This window comes from Scylla paramamosain, unplaced genomic scaffold, assembly GCF_035594125.1.
Source record: "Scylla paramamosain isolate STU-SP2022 unplaced genomic scaffold, ASM3559412v1 Contig1, whole genome shotgun sequence".
In the NCBI taxonomy this organism is placed as follows: Eukaryota; Metazoa; Arthropoda; class Malacostraca; order Decapoda; family Portunidae; genus Scylla; species Scylla paramamosain.
In genome coordinates this window covers 1,522,501-1,534,678 of record NW_026973666.1, presented here as the reverse complement: position 1 = coordinate 1,534,678, position 12,178 = coordinate 1,522,501, and the positions used below count along the sequence as shown (strand labels likewise).

The 12,178-nt window shown below is 43.3% G+C and overlaps 1 protein-coding gene across 5 annotated transcripts in view; it reads left to right on the top strand.

The window, feature by feature from the left end:
* The window catches only part of LOC135095780 (nose resistant to fluoxetine protein 6-like), a 49,889-nt gene extending 38,250 nt beyond the window's left edge, over positions 1-11,639 (top strand). For 3 of the 5 annotated variants that reach the window (XM_063996878.1, XM_063996880.1, XM_063996881.1), the window contains exons 12-17: positions 92-197; positions 883-1,015; positions 3,567-3,762; positions 4,950-5,098; positions 8,681-8,789; positions 10,614-10,927. In XM_063996878.1, the coding sequence (XP_063852948.1) occupies positions 92-197; positions 883-1,015; positions 3,567-3,762; positions 4,950-5,098; positions 8,681-8,789; positions 10,614-10,789 (869 nt within the window). In that variant the 3' untranslated portion in view covers positions 10,790-10,927. Of the gene's footprint in view, positions 1-91; positions 198-882; positions 1,016-3,566; positions 3,763-4,949; positions 5,099-8,680; positions 8,790-10,613 lie in introns of all 5 variants that reach the window. The other 2 variants (XR_010264490.1, XM_063996879.1) reach the window with 2 other exon arrangements.
* Positions 11,640-12,178: the final 539 nt, after the last annotated feature.

Here is a 12,178-nt window from a genome sequence, read left to right as displayed (position 1 = left end):
TCATACAGGGACTGCCACGCGTAGGCCTGAGGACTTGCTGCACCAACCCTTGTGTTCTTGTGTTCTGATGTTCTTATGTTATGGTCTGCAGGTAAGGCTTGGCTGTTCCTGCTGACTGCTGCATCTGCTGTCATTCCTGCTGCAATCATTTACCAGTACAACCTTCCTCCTACATCTCTCAACAATCCTTTAATCACGTAAGTCCCACCATGTAGAAAAAAAATAAAATAAAATAAAGGGAAATGGCAGAGGGTGGTGGTGCCTGATCAAAAGGTGGATCAGCTGATAAATGTGCTGGTGCAGGGTAGGGGATGGTCTCATTATAGGGGTAAGAGTGAACCAGTGTGTGTGCTGTGGGGCCTTGCTGTGAATGAATGTGGTCAGCTGTGGTGTGCCTAAGTTCCTGGAGTGTAGTAGGATGGTCTACAAGACTGTCCCTTTCCACCAGGGGCCAACAGGGCTAAGAGTGTGAATGTGTGCGTGCATGCGTGCGTGCGTGTGTGCACATGGTGCCTTGTCTGGGTTGCGCTGTGTGGGATTGCTGGCATGTTGTATAGAAAACCTTATTGAAAATCCAAGTATCTTCCACTGGAACCTGTTAAATTATCACTGGAATCATGAAAACACCCTTGAAAATCCCATTAACTTCCACTGGAGCATGTTAAACTATCACTGTAACCATGTAAACAACCTTCAAAACCCCAATAGCTCTCACTGGAACCTGTTAAAACTATAACTGAAACCATGAAAACATCCCTGAAAACCCTAGTCATTTCCCCTCATTGTCATAGACAGCAAGGTTAGGGAAACACTACAACAAAGGTAGGCTGGAATGTACTTTTTGACCAGCTGACAGTCACTCATTCCCTCTGTCTCTTGCAGGTCAGAGATGAGCAATGAGTACATGCACAAGATTTATTGTCCCCCCTGGACACGTGCTAGCCCCTGGTTGGCTGGTGTGTGGCTGGGCTACATCATCTACCGACAAGGCAACACCAGATACAAGATGAACGCTGTGAGTCATGTTTGTCACTCACAGTCGTCTGGTGGTCACTCAATCAGCTGTTCCCTTACAGAAAGTGCTCAGAGCTCATAGTGACTGATCTTTGGGTAGGACTGAGACCTCTCCCATGCCACACACTGGGACAGTGAGGCCACAAACCCCTTGGCTCACATCCTGTGCCTACCTGCTGCTGGTAAAAAGGGGCTGCACATTCAGAGGCTCACCCATTTGCCTTGCCATGCCTAGGACTCGATCCTGGGCCTTCTTGGTTGTGAGCCAAGCATGTTGACCACTACACTACGTGGTGTGTGTGTGTGTGTGTGTGTGTGTGTGTGTGTGTGTGTGTGTGTGTGTGTGTGTGTTTACCTAGTTGTGTTGTACAAGGGATGAGCCAAAGCTCATTTTGTCCTGTCTCCATAACCAGATCTATCCAGTTTCTCTTTAAACATGTGTACACTGTTTGCCACAACCACCTCTTCCTTCACATCATTTCAGATTTCAATAGTTTGATACAGGAAGCTGTATTTCTTGATGTCGCTCAAACATCCACTCTTCTTTATTTTCTTCCTATGTCCCCTTGTCTGTCTCTCTCCCTCCTGCATCTGTGGTACCAAGTTATTTCTGTCTGTTCTTTCTATATTGTTAACTAATTTGTACAATGTTATCAGCTCATCTCTTTCTCTTCTCCCTTGTAGTTGTTAATCCCATCTCTTCAAGTCTTTCTTCATAGCTAAGTCTTTCAATTCTGGTACCATCTTTGTTGCTATCCTCTGTATTTCCAGTTTCTGCATATCTTTTTTCTAAGTGGAGCCCAAACTAATGCTGTGTATTCCAATTTAGGTTGTATCATGCTTGTTATAATTTTCTTCATTTCTTTATCTAAATAGATATAGTTAAAAAATGTGTGTGTGTGTGTGTGTGTGTGTTTGGTGCCTTGTCTGGTCTGCCCTGTGTGGGATTGTCAGCCTGGTGTATAGATAGACTTTACTACTGCTACTGATATTGCTACTACTACTACTACTACTACTACTACTACTACTACTACTACTACTATCCACCAGGGGCCAACAAAGCTAAGAGTGTAATGGTGGTGTGGTGTGGTTTCTTGCATTCTCCCTTATGTCTTATGATTCTCTCTCTCTCTCTCTCTCTCTCTCTCTCTCTCTCTCTCTCTCTCTCTCTCTCTCTCTCTCTCTCTCTCTCTCTCTCTCTCTCTCTCTCTGTAGTGTGTGTGTGGAAGTGTGGCATTTCAAAGTTATTTATGTGATTCTAGTCATAGTTTAACAAAACTTAACGTAATCCAATCTAAACCAAACCAACCCAACTCAACTCAACCCAGCCAAGCCTAACCTTATCTAATCTAACCCAACCCAAACTAACTTAAACCAATGCAATCTAACCCAACACAATCTAACCTAAAATCAACCTAAACCAACCCAATCTACAATCTACATGAAAATTTACTGTGTCAATAGTTCTTTGGCTGCATACTTCCTGTCAGACCACAAAAGAAGGCTAACAACAAGCCATTCTTTAACAACCTTAGCTTCCTGTTGGAAAATTTTGGTTTTGATTATTTCAGAAGATTCAAGATAATCCATTAGCAGTTGCAGATACACTTCTTTAGTAGCAATAGTGTTTTTAGGGAACACAACAAAATCACTGAGGCCATTAAAAGTAAACCATCCCCAAACCATTAAAGCCTGAGGGTGGTTTGTGGTTTTCTGAATGTAGCAGGGGTAATTGAGATCAGACCCTGCGCACCTGTACACTCTGGTAGATGTTGTACCACTCACACAGCAAGTGCTTTCATCAGACCTTAATACTGTATGCCACTTATCTAAGGTCCAGTCTTGATATTTCTTTGCAAACTGGATCCTTTTCTTTCTCTGCGAGTCATTCATCAGTGGATTTTTCTTGGCACGGTAACTGTGGTACCCAAGGGTTGCAGTGTAAAGTATTATGGAGAGTACAGAGACAAACACCAGCTAATATATTAGGATTCCCTTCTTTTATTTGATGTCCTATAAGGCTGGGATTGATTTCCACCTGCCTCCCGAGAAGTGTCCTTGTCCTCAGGTACCTTATGTGGCATAACAGATGGTAAGCTTTTGCTGTGGCCAGCTTTGAGTTTTTGTATTAACTTCTGGACAGTGGCGAGCTTCAACCGCCTTTGATTACCGATTTTTTTGTTACCAAGACCTGCTCCATGTAGATCTATGATTGCTTGAATAGTTTTCTCATCAGTGTGCTTTCCATCCATACCTACCTGGATCTAATACATAAAAAGAAGCACAGCATGAGAGTGGAGTGTTGGAAAGTGAAAAAGGAGTTTATGTATCAGTTCTCTTTGACAACTTGTGATGTACTGAGGAGCATCGACACCTACACTGAGTTGGAGGGTATACCTCACTGTCAAATGCATGATATCTATTTCCACCCTCTTGATTTTCTTGCAAGAAGATACACTGTGTGTGGAAAGGTACCTTGCTGTTCCCATGGCAGGGTAACTTTTTGTGCATACTGTAACCCAACCCATCCCATCCCCAACCCAACCCCACAGGTGACGGTCACAGTGGGGTGGACATTGGCTACAATCACTGGGCTGCTGGTGGTGTTTGGCATGTACAGCTACAACAGGGTGGTGGTGCCCATGCCCTATGAGGTGATGACGCAGGTGGTGTATGGCGGCGGGCACCGGCTGGCCTGGGGCGCTGTGCTGGCATGGGTGGTGTTTGCGTGTCACAATGGATATGGAGGTGAGTGGCAGGTCCTTATCTATTTGTAATTTACAGAATTGAGTCAAGCTTGTAATGTCCTGTCTTTTAAAGTTAATTTGTAATATTTATTTGTAAAGGTATGCATGCTCCTTTTGTGTGTGTGTGTGTGTGTGTGTGTGTGTGTGTGTGTGTGTGTGTGTGTGTGTGTGTCATTGGATGCATTCCATTGGCTGATTGCTCTCTCAGGAAAACTGTTTCCTCACATCTTTCTGTCCTCTTTTTTCTGTACAGTTCCTTACTGTGCCCTCTTTGTGTAGGTTGTTGTGGCACCACAAAATCCGTGATAGTAATCTTTTCTTTCCTGCTACACATTTGTACACTGTGATCACGTCTCCTCGTTTTCATCTCGCCTTGTGTTGGGAGCCTCGCTGTGTCGAGCCTTTCTTCAAGTGGTGGTGTGTCTGTGTTTTCTCATTGTCTGTGATGAATTATTGGGGTTTTCAAGGGTTTTTTACATGATTCCAGTCATGGTTTAACAGGCTCTACCACGCCTGCTCACAGGGCGCTCTGATAAGAGCTGCAGTCTCACCATGTCAAGGTGTTGAGCAGTCAGGCCGGGAACCAATCAGGAACACTTGCAAATGCAGCTGTTGTCTCACAGTTTGTTCACAAAGTTAGTATACTGCAATACTCAATTAAATGCAATCTATTTGAAACTTCACTGAATGAATATTAATCACTTTGCATGCAAACAAAAGAATAATGTAAATGCTTAAGATTTCCATCCTAGAACTTAAGGAAACAACAGGCTGATGCAGCATGAATGTGACTGATATACCTAGCTTTGGGTAAACTTCCTTTAGTTACCTGGAAATCTGCCCACAATAGCCACACTGTCGCTTCTGTTCACTTGCAGTACACCTGTCTCTCGTTTGTCCATTTGTTTCATTGTTGTGTACAGCACCATGTTGTTACACTGTGCTTTCCTGTTGTTTTGCTGTACTTGTTTCTGTGCCTGTGCAAAGCATTCCTGCTGTTGGCCACGACAGTAGATTGGCTGCACGGGCTGACGCATGACCAAGTCGACTTATGACCTGTTGGTCAGAACTGATTGCAGTCGTAAGTTGGCAACAAGCTGTATTTCCACCTGTCATCCTTTTCACTTGTCTGATTTGATTCGTTTTGTTTTCCTGTTGCTGATCATTTAATTTATTTTCCCTTGACAGGTTTGGTGGACGGGTTCCTGTCTCACCCAGTGTGGCAGCCCATGAGTCGCCTCACCTACACCACCTACCTGCTGGCAGTTCCTGTGCAGAATATCCTCACTTACAACACCAGCCAGGGCGGGGCATACTACTTCACCCACCTCAACATGGTAATGCTTCTGCTTTCTCTCTCTCTCTCTGTGCAAAGAAAATGTGATGTGGAAGACTGCTATTATAAAAATACTTGTTGCTGTACTGTACAGAGATAAGGCAGAACTGCCAGCCGTGTCTGCCCCTGAGGCTGGGCAGACTAAGACTGACCTCACTGCTCACAGGGCTGCTGGGCTGCCACATCATTTTCAGGTCAGGGGCTGTGGCATCCAAAGCTTGTACATTGCTTGGCCACACTTTAGGCATGCCCTCATGCCTAACAGAAATGTGATATGGAGTGATGCAAGGCATACATCCAATAGAAAATAAATAAATATATGTGTATGTGTACTGACTGAATAAGACACAATAATAATAATGTGTGAAATATGTGTATAAATGTGTAATTCAGGCTTATCTATGTAAGACAAGACATAACACAACAAAGCCATCATAGCACAACCACTTGGAAGATGAGCTGGGGATGCTTGCATTTGGCACGAAAGAAGACTGTGCCTAAACCAACCAATGAGGCAGAAAACATGTGACATATGTGCTGGCCAGTCACAAGGCTCACACAGCAGTGATGTCAGAACAGTGAGCACACACTGGCCAGTCACAAGGGTCACACAGCTGTCATGTTAGAACAGTGAATCACAGGCCAAGAAAACACAATGACATCACTAGAAGGCCTCAAACAAAGAGCATATGGCATCCTTTGCCTTATAAATAAAAAAAAAATAACTGCAGTGGCAAAAATGTTAAAATAATACCAAATTGTAGCCCAAAGCTGTCGACAGCAGGAAGGATGGTGGTTATAAATCTGGCAGGATACACAGAAGCAAACAGAAGCCAGGGCCAGAATGGTACAAGCTGACGGGAGCACAAGCTTTCAAGGGCAGACAGACAGGCTTGATCAAAAGCCCATGTCTTGCAGATGTGAAGACTGGCGGCTGTGAAGTCCAAAAATCATAGGATAGGAACAGCAGCCTGTGGCCAAGGGTTGGAAGGCACTGCACATGCTGAATGGTGGAGGCAAGCGGTCCAACACGACAGCAGAGAAACATCCAGAAGCCATAAGATAGCAGGTAGCAGTAACCAGAAGCTCAGAGCACAAGATGAAGCCAGAGTAGGTGGCAGAGTGGGTGGGGCATGTGGGTGGAGGAGACAGGTGCAGAACAATGCAATGACGCCAAGCTGATCCTCCATCCCACTGCTGCCACCATGTTCTGGTTGAGAGTTGATTATAGTGTTGTAGTGGTTCAGGTGTCACCAGCAGAGCTGGGCATTACTAATGAATTTGAACTTCTGCTATCACAAATCTGCTTATTCCTTAACTTTTGCAATTGCAATTCTGAAAATTTAAAGATTTAGTTTAAAGTGTAACCTTAGATCCATTATTGCAGATAGCTATATAATATTTGCAGTTTTCTGCCACAAAACTTGACATCCCAAATGCAAACTTCAAACAAAAGTTCTGTTATCAATAGCTCTCGAATCACTTTTCATTCTGTTTGCATTGTAATGCTGTAGCAAGGCGCTCAGTTTCAATTTTTTGTTTTTTTTAAAGACCTAGAATATAAAGAAAACAATTTTTCATGACCAGCATTGACCAAGCACACACTGCTGCTGCTTCAAGTATGGATGATTTATAATCATACTAATTTGTAATAATCTGATAAGCATCTTTTTTAAACATTTTTAATGAGAAGGACCAAAAGAAGTTCATCAGTGTGACTTTTACATTGTTTCCATATTCATATACCCCATCTCCTTCAAAGTACTTATGATGTTTACGAGTATAATAAGATCCCCTGAGAGCTTTATGTGAATAAGCTTTTCGTAAAAAGTTGAAAAGGCAACAACTTGAAAAGTTTTGAAGTTAATCAGTTTTTATTTTAATGTTTAAAAAGTGAGATTTAAGTGTCAAAGAATTCAATTCACCTTGTGCTTGTATTGAATTTCAGCCACCCTAGTAGGGTTGCCATATGTTCGGATTTTCCCGGACATATCCGGAAATCAGATAACGAAATCTGCGTCCGGGGGGATTTTTGAAAGCCCCTCAAATGTCCGGAATTTCACCTTCCATCATTACTAACTGTTAAAAAATCACATTTATTAAATTTCCTTGGGTTGAAATGATGGGAAAGAGAGAGAGAGAGAGAGAGAGAGAGGAAGGGGTTCACCGAGTGGCAGCTGCTTTGGTTTGGTTTTGGTCAAGACTCTGACGTGTATGGGTCCTGTATGAAGTCGGTGGTCGCAGCCTTCCCAACGCCGCCTCACTTGACGTCGCGCTCACGCCCCAGTCTTTCACCAGCTCTGATAGGGGTCAGTTTGGATTACTGTTTGCGGCCTTGTGACCTCGTCATTACAACTATTACTTGTTCTTGTCAAGATGCCCAAATGAAAGTGTAAATTCACTGCAGAGATGCAGAACAAACTCCCGTGTTTCAAAAAAGGCAGGGACGAGTGGGAAGCCGAGTGTTTGGTGTGTAAACCAGGAACATTTGTCTCACTGGCACATAAAGGCATTAATTTAATGACTTAGTGACATGTGAGCTCTGAGAAACATAAGAGAGCAGTGCAAGAAGAGGGTTCATCAATGAAGATGACACATTATTTTGTTATCAGCCATATGCAAAGGTAAATAAGTTGATTTTCTTTTAATTAATTTACATGTTTTCCAGTATCATATCAGGACCATAATCAGGTGTTAGTGAAGGTGTCCGGAATTTTGATAGTTCATATATGGCAACCCTACACTCTAGGCCAGTAGTGTACAGCACTGACCATATATAGAACTGGGAGGCAACTTGCCTTAAAATAGAACTGCTGGCTAGTCACTTGCCTTACCTGGGAACTTTCCTGGCTAGATGCCTCTTGCTTGACTAAATTTGTTTTGGCAAATAGATGTTTACATAGGGCAAGTAACTTGAAGCAAGTTACTTGCACACTTGACTTGAATCTGTACTTGCCTCGTGTAAACTAGCCTTTAGGGAGGATGGGCACGCTGGGAAGTGGACTGGCTCCTATAAGTGTTAGCCTTCAGGTTTTCATCACTTGATATCTACAGTAGTTTCAAATTTACTTTGCGGTTTATCACTTTCAAATATTTGCTTCTTGAATTCATTGCATCGTTATTTATCAGCATTTTAATTGTTTGTTTTCAGTATACTTATTTTTGTCACTATTGGTAGTTTAATTCTCAGTTTATTAGGTGTGTATTTACTTAATTTTTTTTTTTACTTATTTCCACTTATTTATTGATTTTATTTAATATTATTTATTTGTTTATATTTTTCTTTTGTATCATTGCATGTGTTTTTCGTTTCCTAATCTGAATGTATTTTAATTCCAGTATTTTCCCATCCTTTTTCTTTCTAGTATTTGATTCCAGCCACTGCATTAATATTGTTTGGATTTTTTTTTATTTTTAGGTCTAAATTTTATTGTGTGGGATTACTGGCCTAGTATAAGGATAGATAAATAGACTACTGCAACGACTATGTTTCCTCACCTTGCCTCACCAAACCTAACTCAACTCAACCCAACCCAACCCCACCCCACTCCACCCCTCATTTCACCTCACTGTTGCCCCACAGATTATCTCTACAGTTGGGGCGGTGGTGCTGACGCTGCCGCTGGCCCTGCTGCTGTCTCTGCTGGCCGAGTCTCCTGTGGTGGGCCTCGAGAGAATACTGCTGAGACCCAGTGAGTCTTTGTCTAACCTAACCTAATGTAACTGCTGCTGAGACCTTGTTCTTCTTGGAGACGTAATAGGGCTGTGCAGGTTATGGTGCCACAGCCTCTAGTGCCCTGAAGGTGCTGGCAGCAGGCAGATTATCGGGTCCAGTTTTGTGGAGGAAGACCCTTTTGTGCCTGAGTTTGTTGAAGGCCAGGCTGGGGTGTTGGGGACCACCCAGGAGGTCTGCTAGTGATGGCCTGTGGATGTGGAGTGGTGCCAGTGAGTGGAAGAGAGCAGTGCGGTGGGAGTGGTGGCTAGGGCAGTGCAGCAGCAGGTGTTCTGGAGTGTGTGGCTGTGTGGGACACCAGGGGCAGTGAGGGGTGTCTGTCAGGCCTGGCCAGTGCATGTGGGCATTGAGGCAGCTGTGCCCTGTGCTGAGTCTGGTGACTGTAGTGTGCAGGGCACAGCTGGAGAGTGGGTCTGCCAGTGTGTTGTGTGTCCTGTCTGATGCATCTGAGTGTCATGTGCTGCAAGGCATCTGTTGGGTGTCTTTCCCAGAGTGAATTGAGGTCTTTCCGTAGGTTGGTCAAAAAATCAGTGTGGTCCATAGTAAGGTTTGTGGGAGAGGGATGGGAGTGGGGAGTGGGCCTGTGTTGGCCACAGTGTTCCCCACCATGCCAGTGTGGGAGGGGACCCACTGGAGGTGGATGTTAATACCTGAGGTGGTCAGTTGGGATAGCAGGGTGTGTATCATGAAGCAGAGGGAGTGGTGTGTCCAGGGGTGTGGTGCTGGACAAGTTGTAGGGCAGTGAAGGAGTCTGAGAATAGGGGGACTGAGCAAGGGGGCTTTCTGGTGGCAGTAAATATCAGTCCCTCCTGAAAGCAAACAATTCTGCTGTGGGTATTGAGGCAGTGGCTGGCAACCTCTGGCCAGCAGCAAGGGACCTGGAGGGGATGTGCACTGCAGCACCTGCTGATGGAGGGGACAGGAGGCAGGAACCATCACTACATATGTGTAGGGTTGTAATGGGTGTTTAACATTGTCATAAATGGTGTCCTGGGCAGCACTGGGCAACCAGCCTTGGACTGTGGTGTTGGTGTGTAGAGTGCCTGAGAGGCTAGTGAAAAGAGAGGGAGCCAAGGACCCAGAGGGGAGGTTTTCTATTGAGTGAGAAAGGGGGGTGGGGCGACCTGGAGAGTAGCAAAGGACAGGGCTCTGTCTATTGAAGCGGTGTGGGCTTGATAATGTAGGGGACCATGAAGTGGTTCTCTACGCTGTTGGAGGAAGAGGGAGTGGAGGGCATGGTTGCTAGGGGTGGGTGCAAGTTTGATGTAGACGCAGATGAGGAGGGTGGAGTGTTGGTGTGACAGTGAGGATAGGGAGGATTCTGACTTAAGGGCTGTGACTGGGGAGGACCTAAGACCTACCAAAGCAATGTGGAAAGCTGAATTTTGAATTACCTCCAGTGAGCCTTTGTCTCCTTGTTTGTTTGGACAAGAGAAGGCTAAGATTGTTTTATTATAATTTCATTTTATGTTAATTTTTAAGGATGAAGTTTGTCTTTTTTATAAAAAAAAAAATAGATTGAAGTTTGTCTTGTGCAGTGGTTGTGGTTAGACAAGAAAGGGTTAGGGGTGTGTGCTTTATTATTATTATTATTATTATTATTATTATTGTTTGTGGTGAGCAAATTTTCTTTGTTGTGTTGGTTAGGCCAGTCGAGTCTTTATCCAGCGTTTTATTTTGGATGAGATGGGGCAAAGTGTTTTATTTATTCTTCCTTGTTATAGGTGCCTTGTTTTTAATTTTTTGGTTGACACAAGTCTCCCTGACCACACACTGCCCACAGATCACAACACACCGCGGCCTGCACCACCCAGTGAAGAGAAGGCTGCCTCACCACCCCCTGTCAACCCTGCCTTCCCAAATGGTGAGAGGGCAGAGGAGGGCACCACCACCACCACCACCACTGCTGGCTTCTCCAACCCTGTGTTCACTGTGGAGGAAGTGGTGAAGGGAAGCTGATGTGTGGGTGGGGAAGTGAAGGAAGGCCTGACCAGGAGTACTACAACTGGGCATTGCTATTATTACTTTAGGTGAGGCAGTGATTCCCAAACTTTTCATTGTCACTCAATTTCATGCTACATGAACTTGTTACCTTTCACAGACTGTTGTCAGTATTGATATATATGGAAATGGCTAAGTAGAAGAGCTAGTTCAGCCTAGGAATGCTGTAACAGTGGGTGAGCACTAACTCTGCTACACAGGGCAGCACACACACTTGCTTGTGTCTACGTTGGCTGATGCTCACAGAAAAACTGGCAGTGTGGAATGGACTTGGCATAGGCAGGCTTGGCAGCAATCCACACCAGACATGTGGTGGTGATGACTGCCAAGTGACTGCCCTGAACCATGCCTGTCATAATGCACCTGGCTTGCCATACATTCAAGAGAAATATTATTCTTTTCTAATACTGTATTATACTTTTTAATGGTTTAATGGTCTGTAATTATAATAGGGTTACTTCACAGCTTTATACATTAATCTTATATAAAGCCAGGTATTGCAATGCTTTCTTGACTTACAGAACTCATCATTTTTTCTGTCACCCATCCATTACCACCAAAAAATTCCTAATTAATCCCAAGGGGTAATTTATCCCTGTTAAGAAATCAGTTTCTAGGCCCTTGTTATTTGTATCATTACTTGTACTGCTATCACTAGTCATTGTTATTACTGTTAGGGTACTGTTGTGTGTTATAGTTTTACTACCACTATTATACTACTACTACTGCTATTACTACTAAACTTTTTCAACACTATTACTGCTGCTTCTATCACTACTACTTATGTTACTAAAATTACTTATGCTACCACTAGGAAGTCCGTCTTTTTCCCCTTTCTTGCTTCCATGCTTTTCTTCTTTTTCTTGTTTATTTATCTTTTCAACTTCTCTCATCTTTTCCATTTTATTTATTAATTTTTTTCAGTCCCTCAATGTTGATGTAATTGTTTGTTTGGTCTCGTGGCATTTTTCTCCTTTGTTTTCTTTATCTCTGTTCTTTTGTAGTTTTTCTTTCTCCCTCACCTACTCTGTCTCCTAAACTTCCTTAAACATTTTTAGTCAGTTCTTATCTTAGTTTCTTCCTTTTTTTTTCTCTTGATTCATTTCTCTCATTCCTTCCCTCTATACTTCTTTATTTCAATATCTTCTTTCTCTATCTTCTCATATCCACTCACACTACCTGTTTTTACTTGTCCTTTTCTCCTGTTTTTCTCCTCACTTTTATCTGCCCTTCTCTCTTCTACTTGCCTTCTTATTTTTGCTTTCTCCTCTCCTTCATTCTTTTTACTTGTCCTTCACACTTTGTGGAGAAGGAATAATGAAAAAAAAAAAAAAAAAAAAAAAAAAA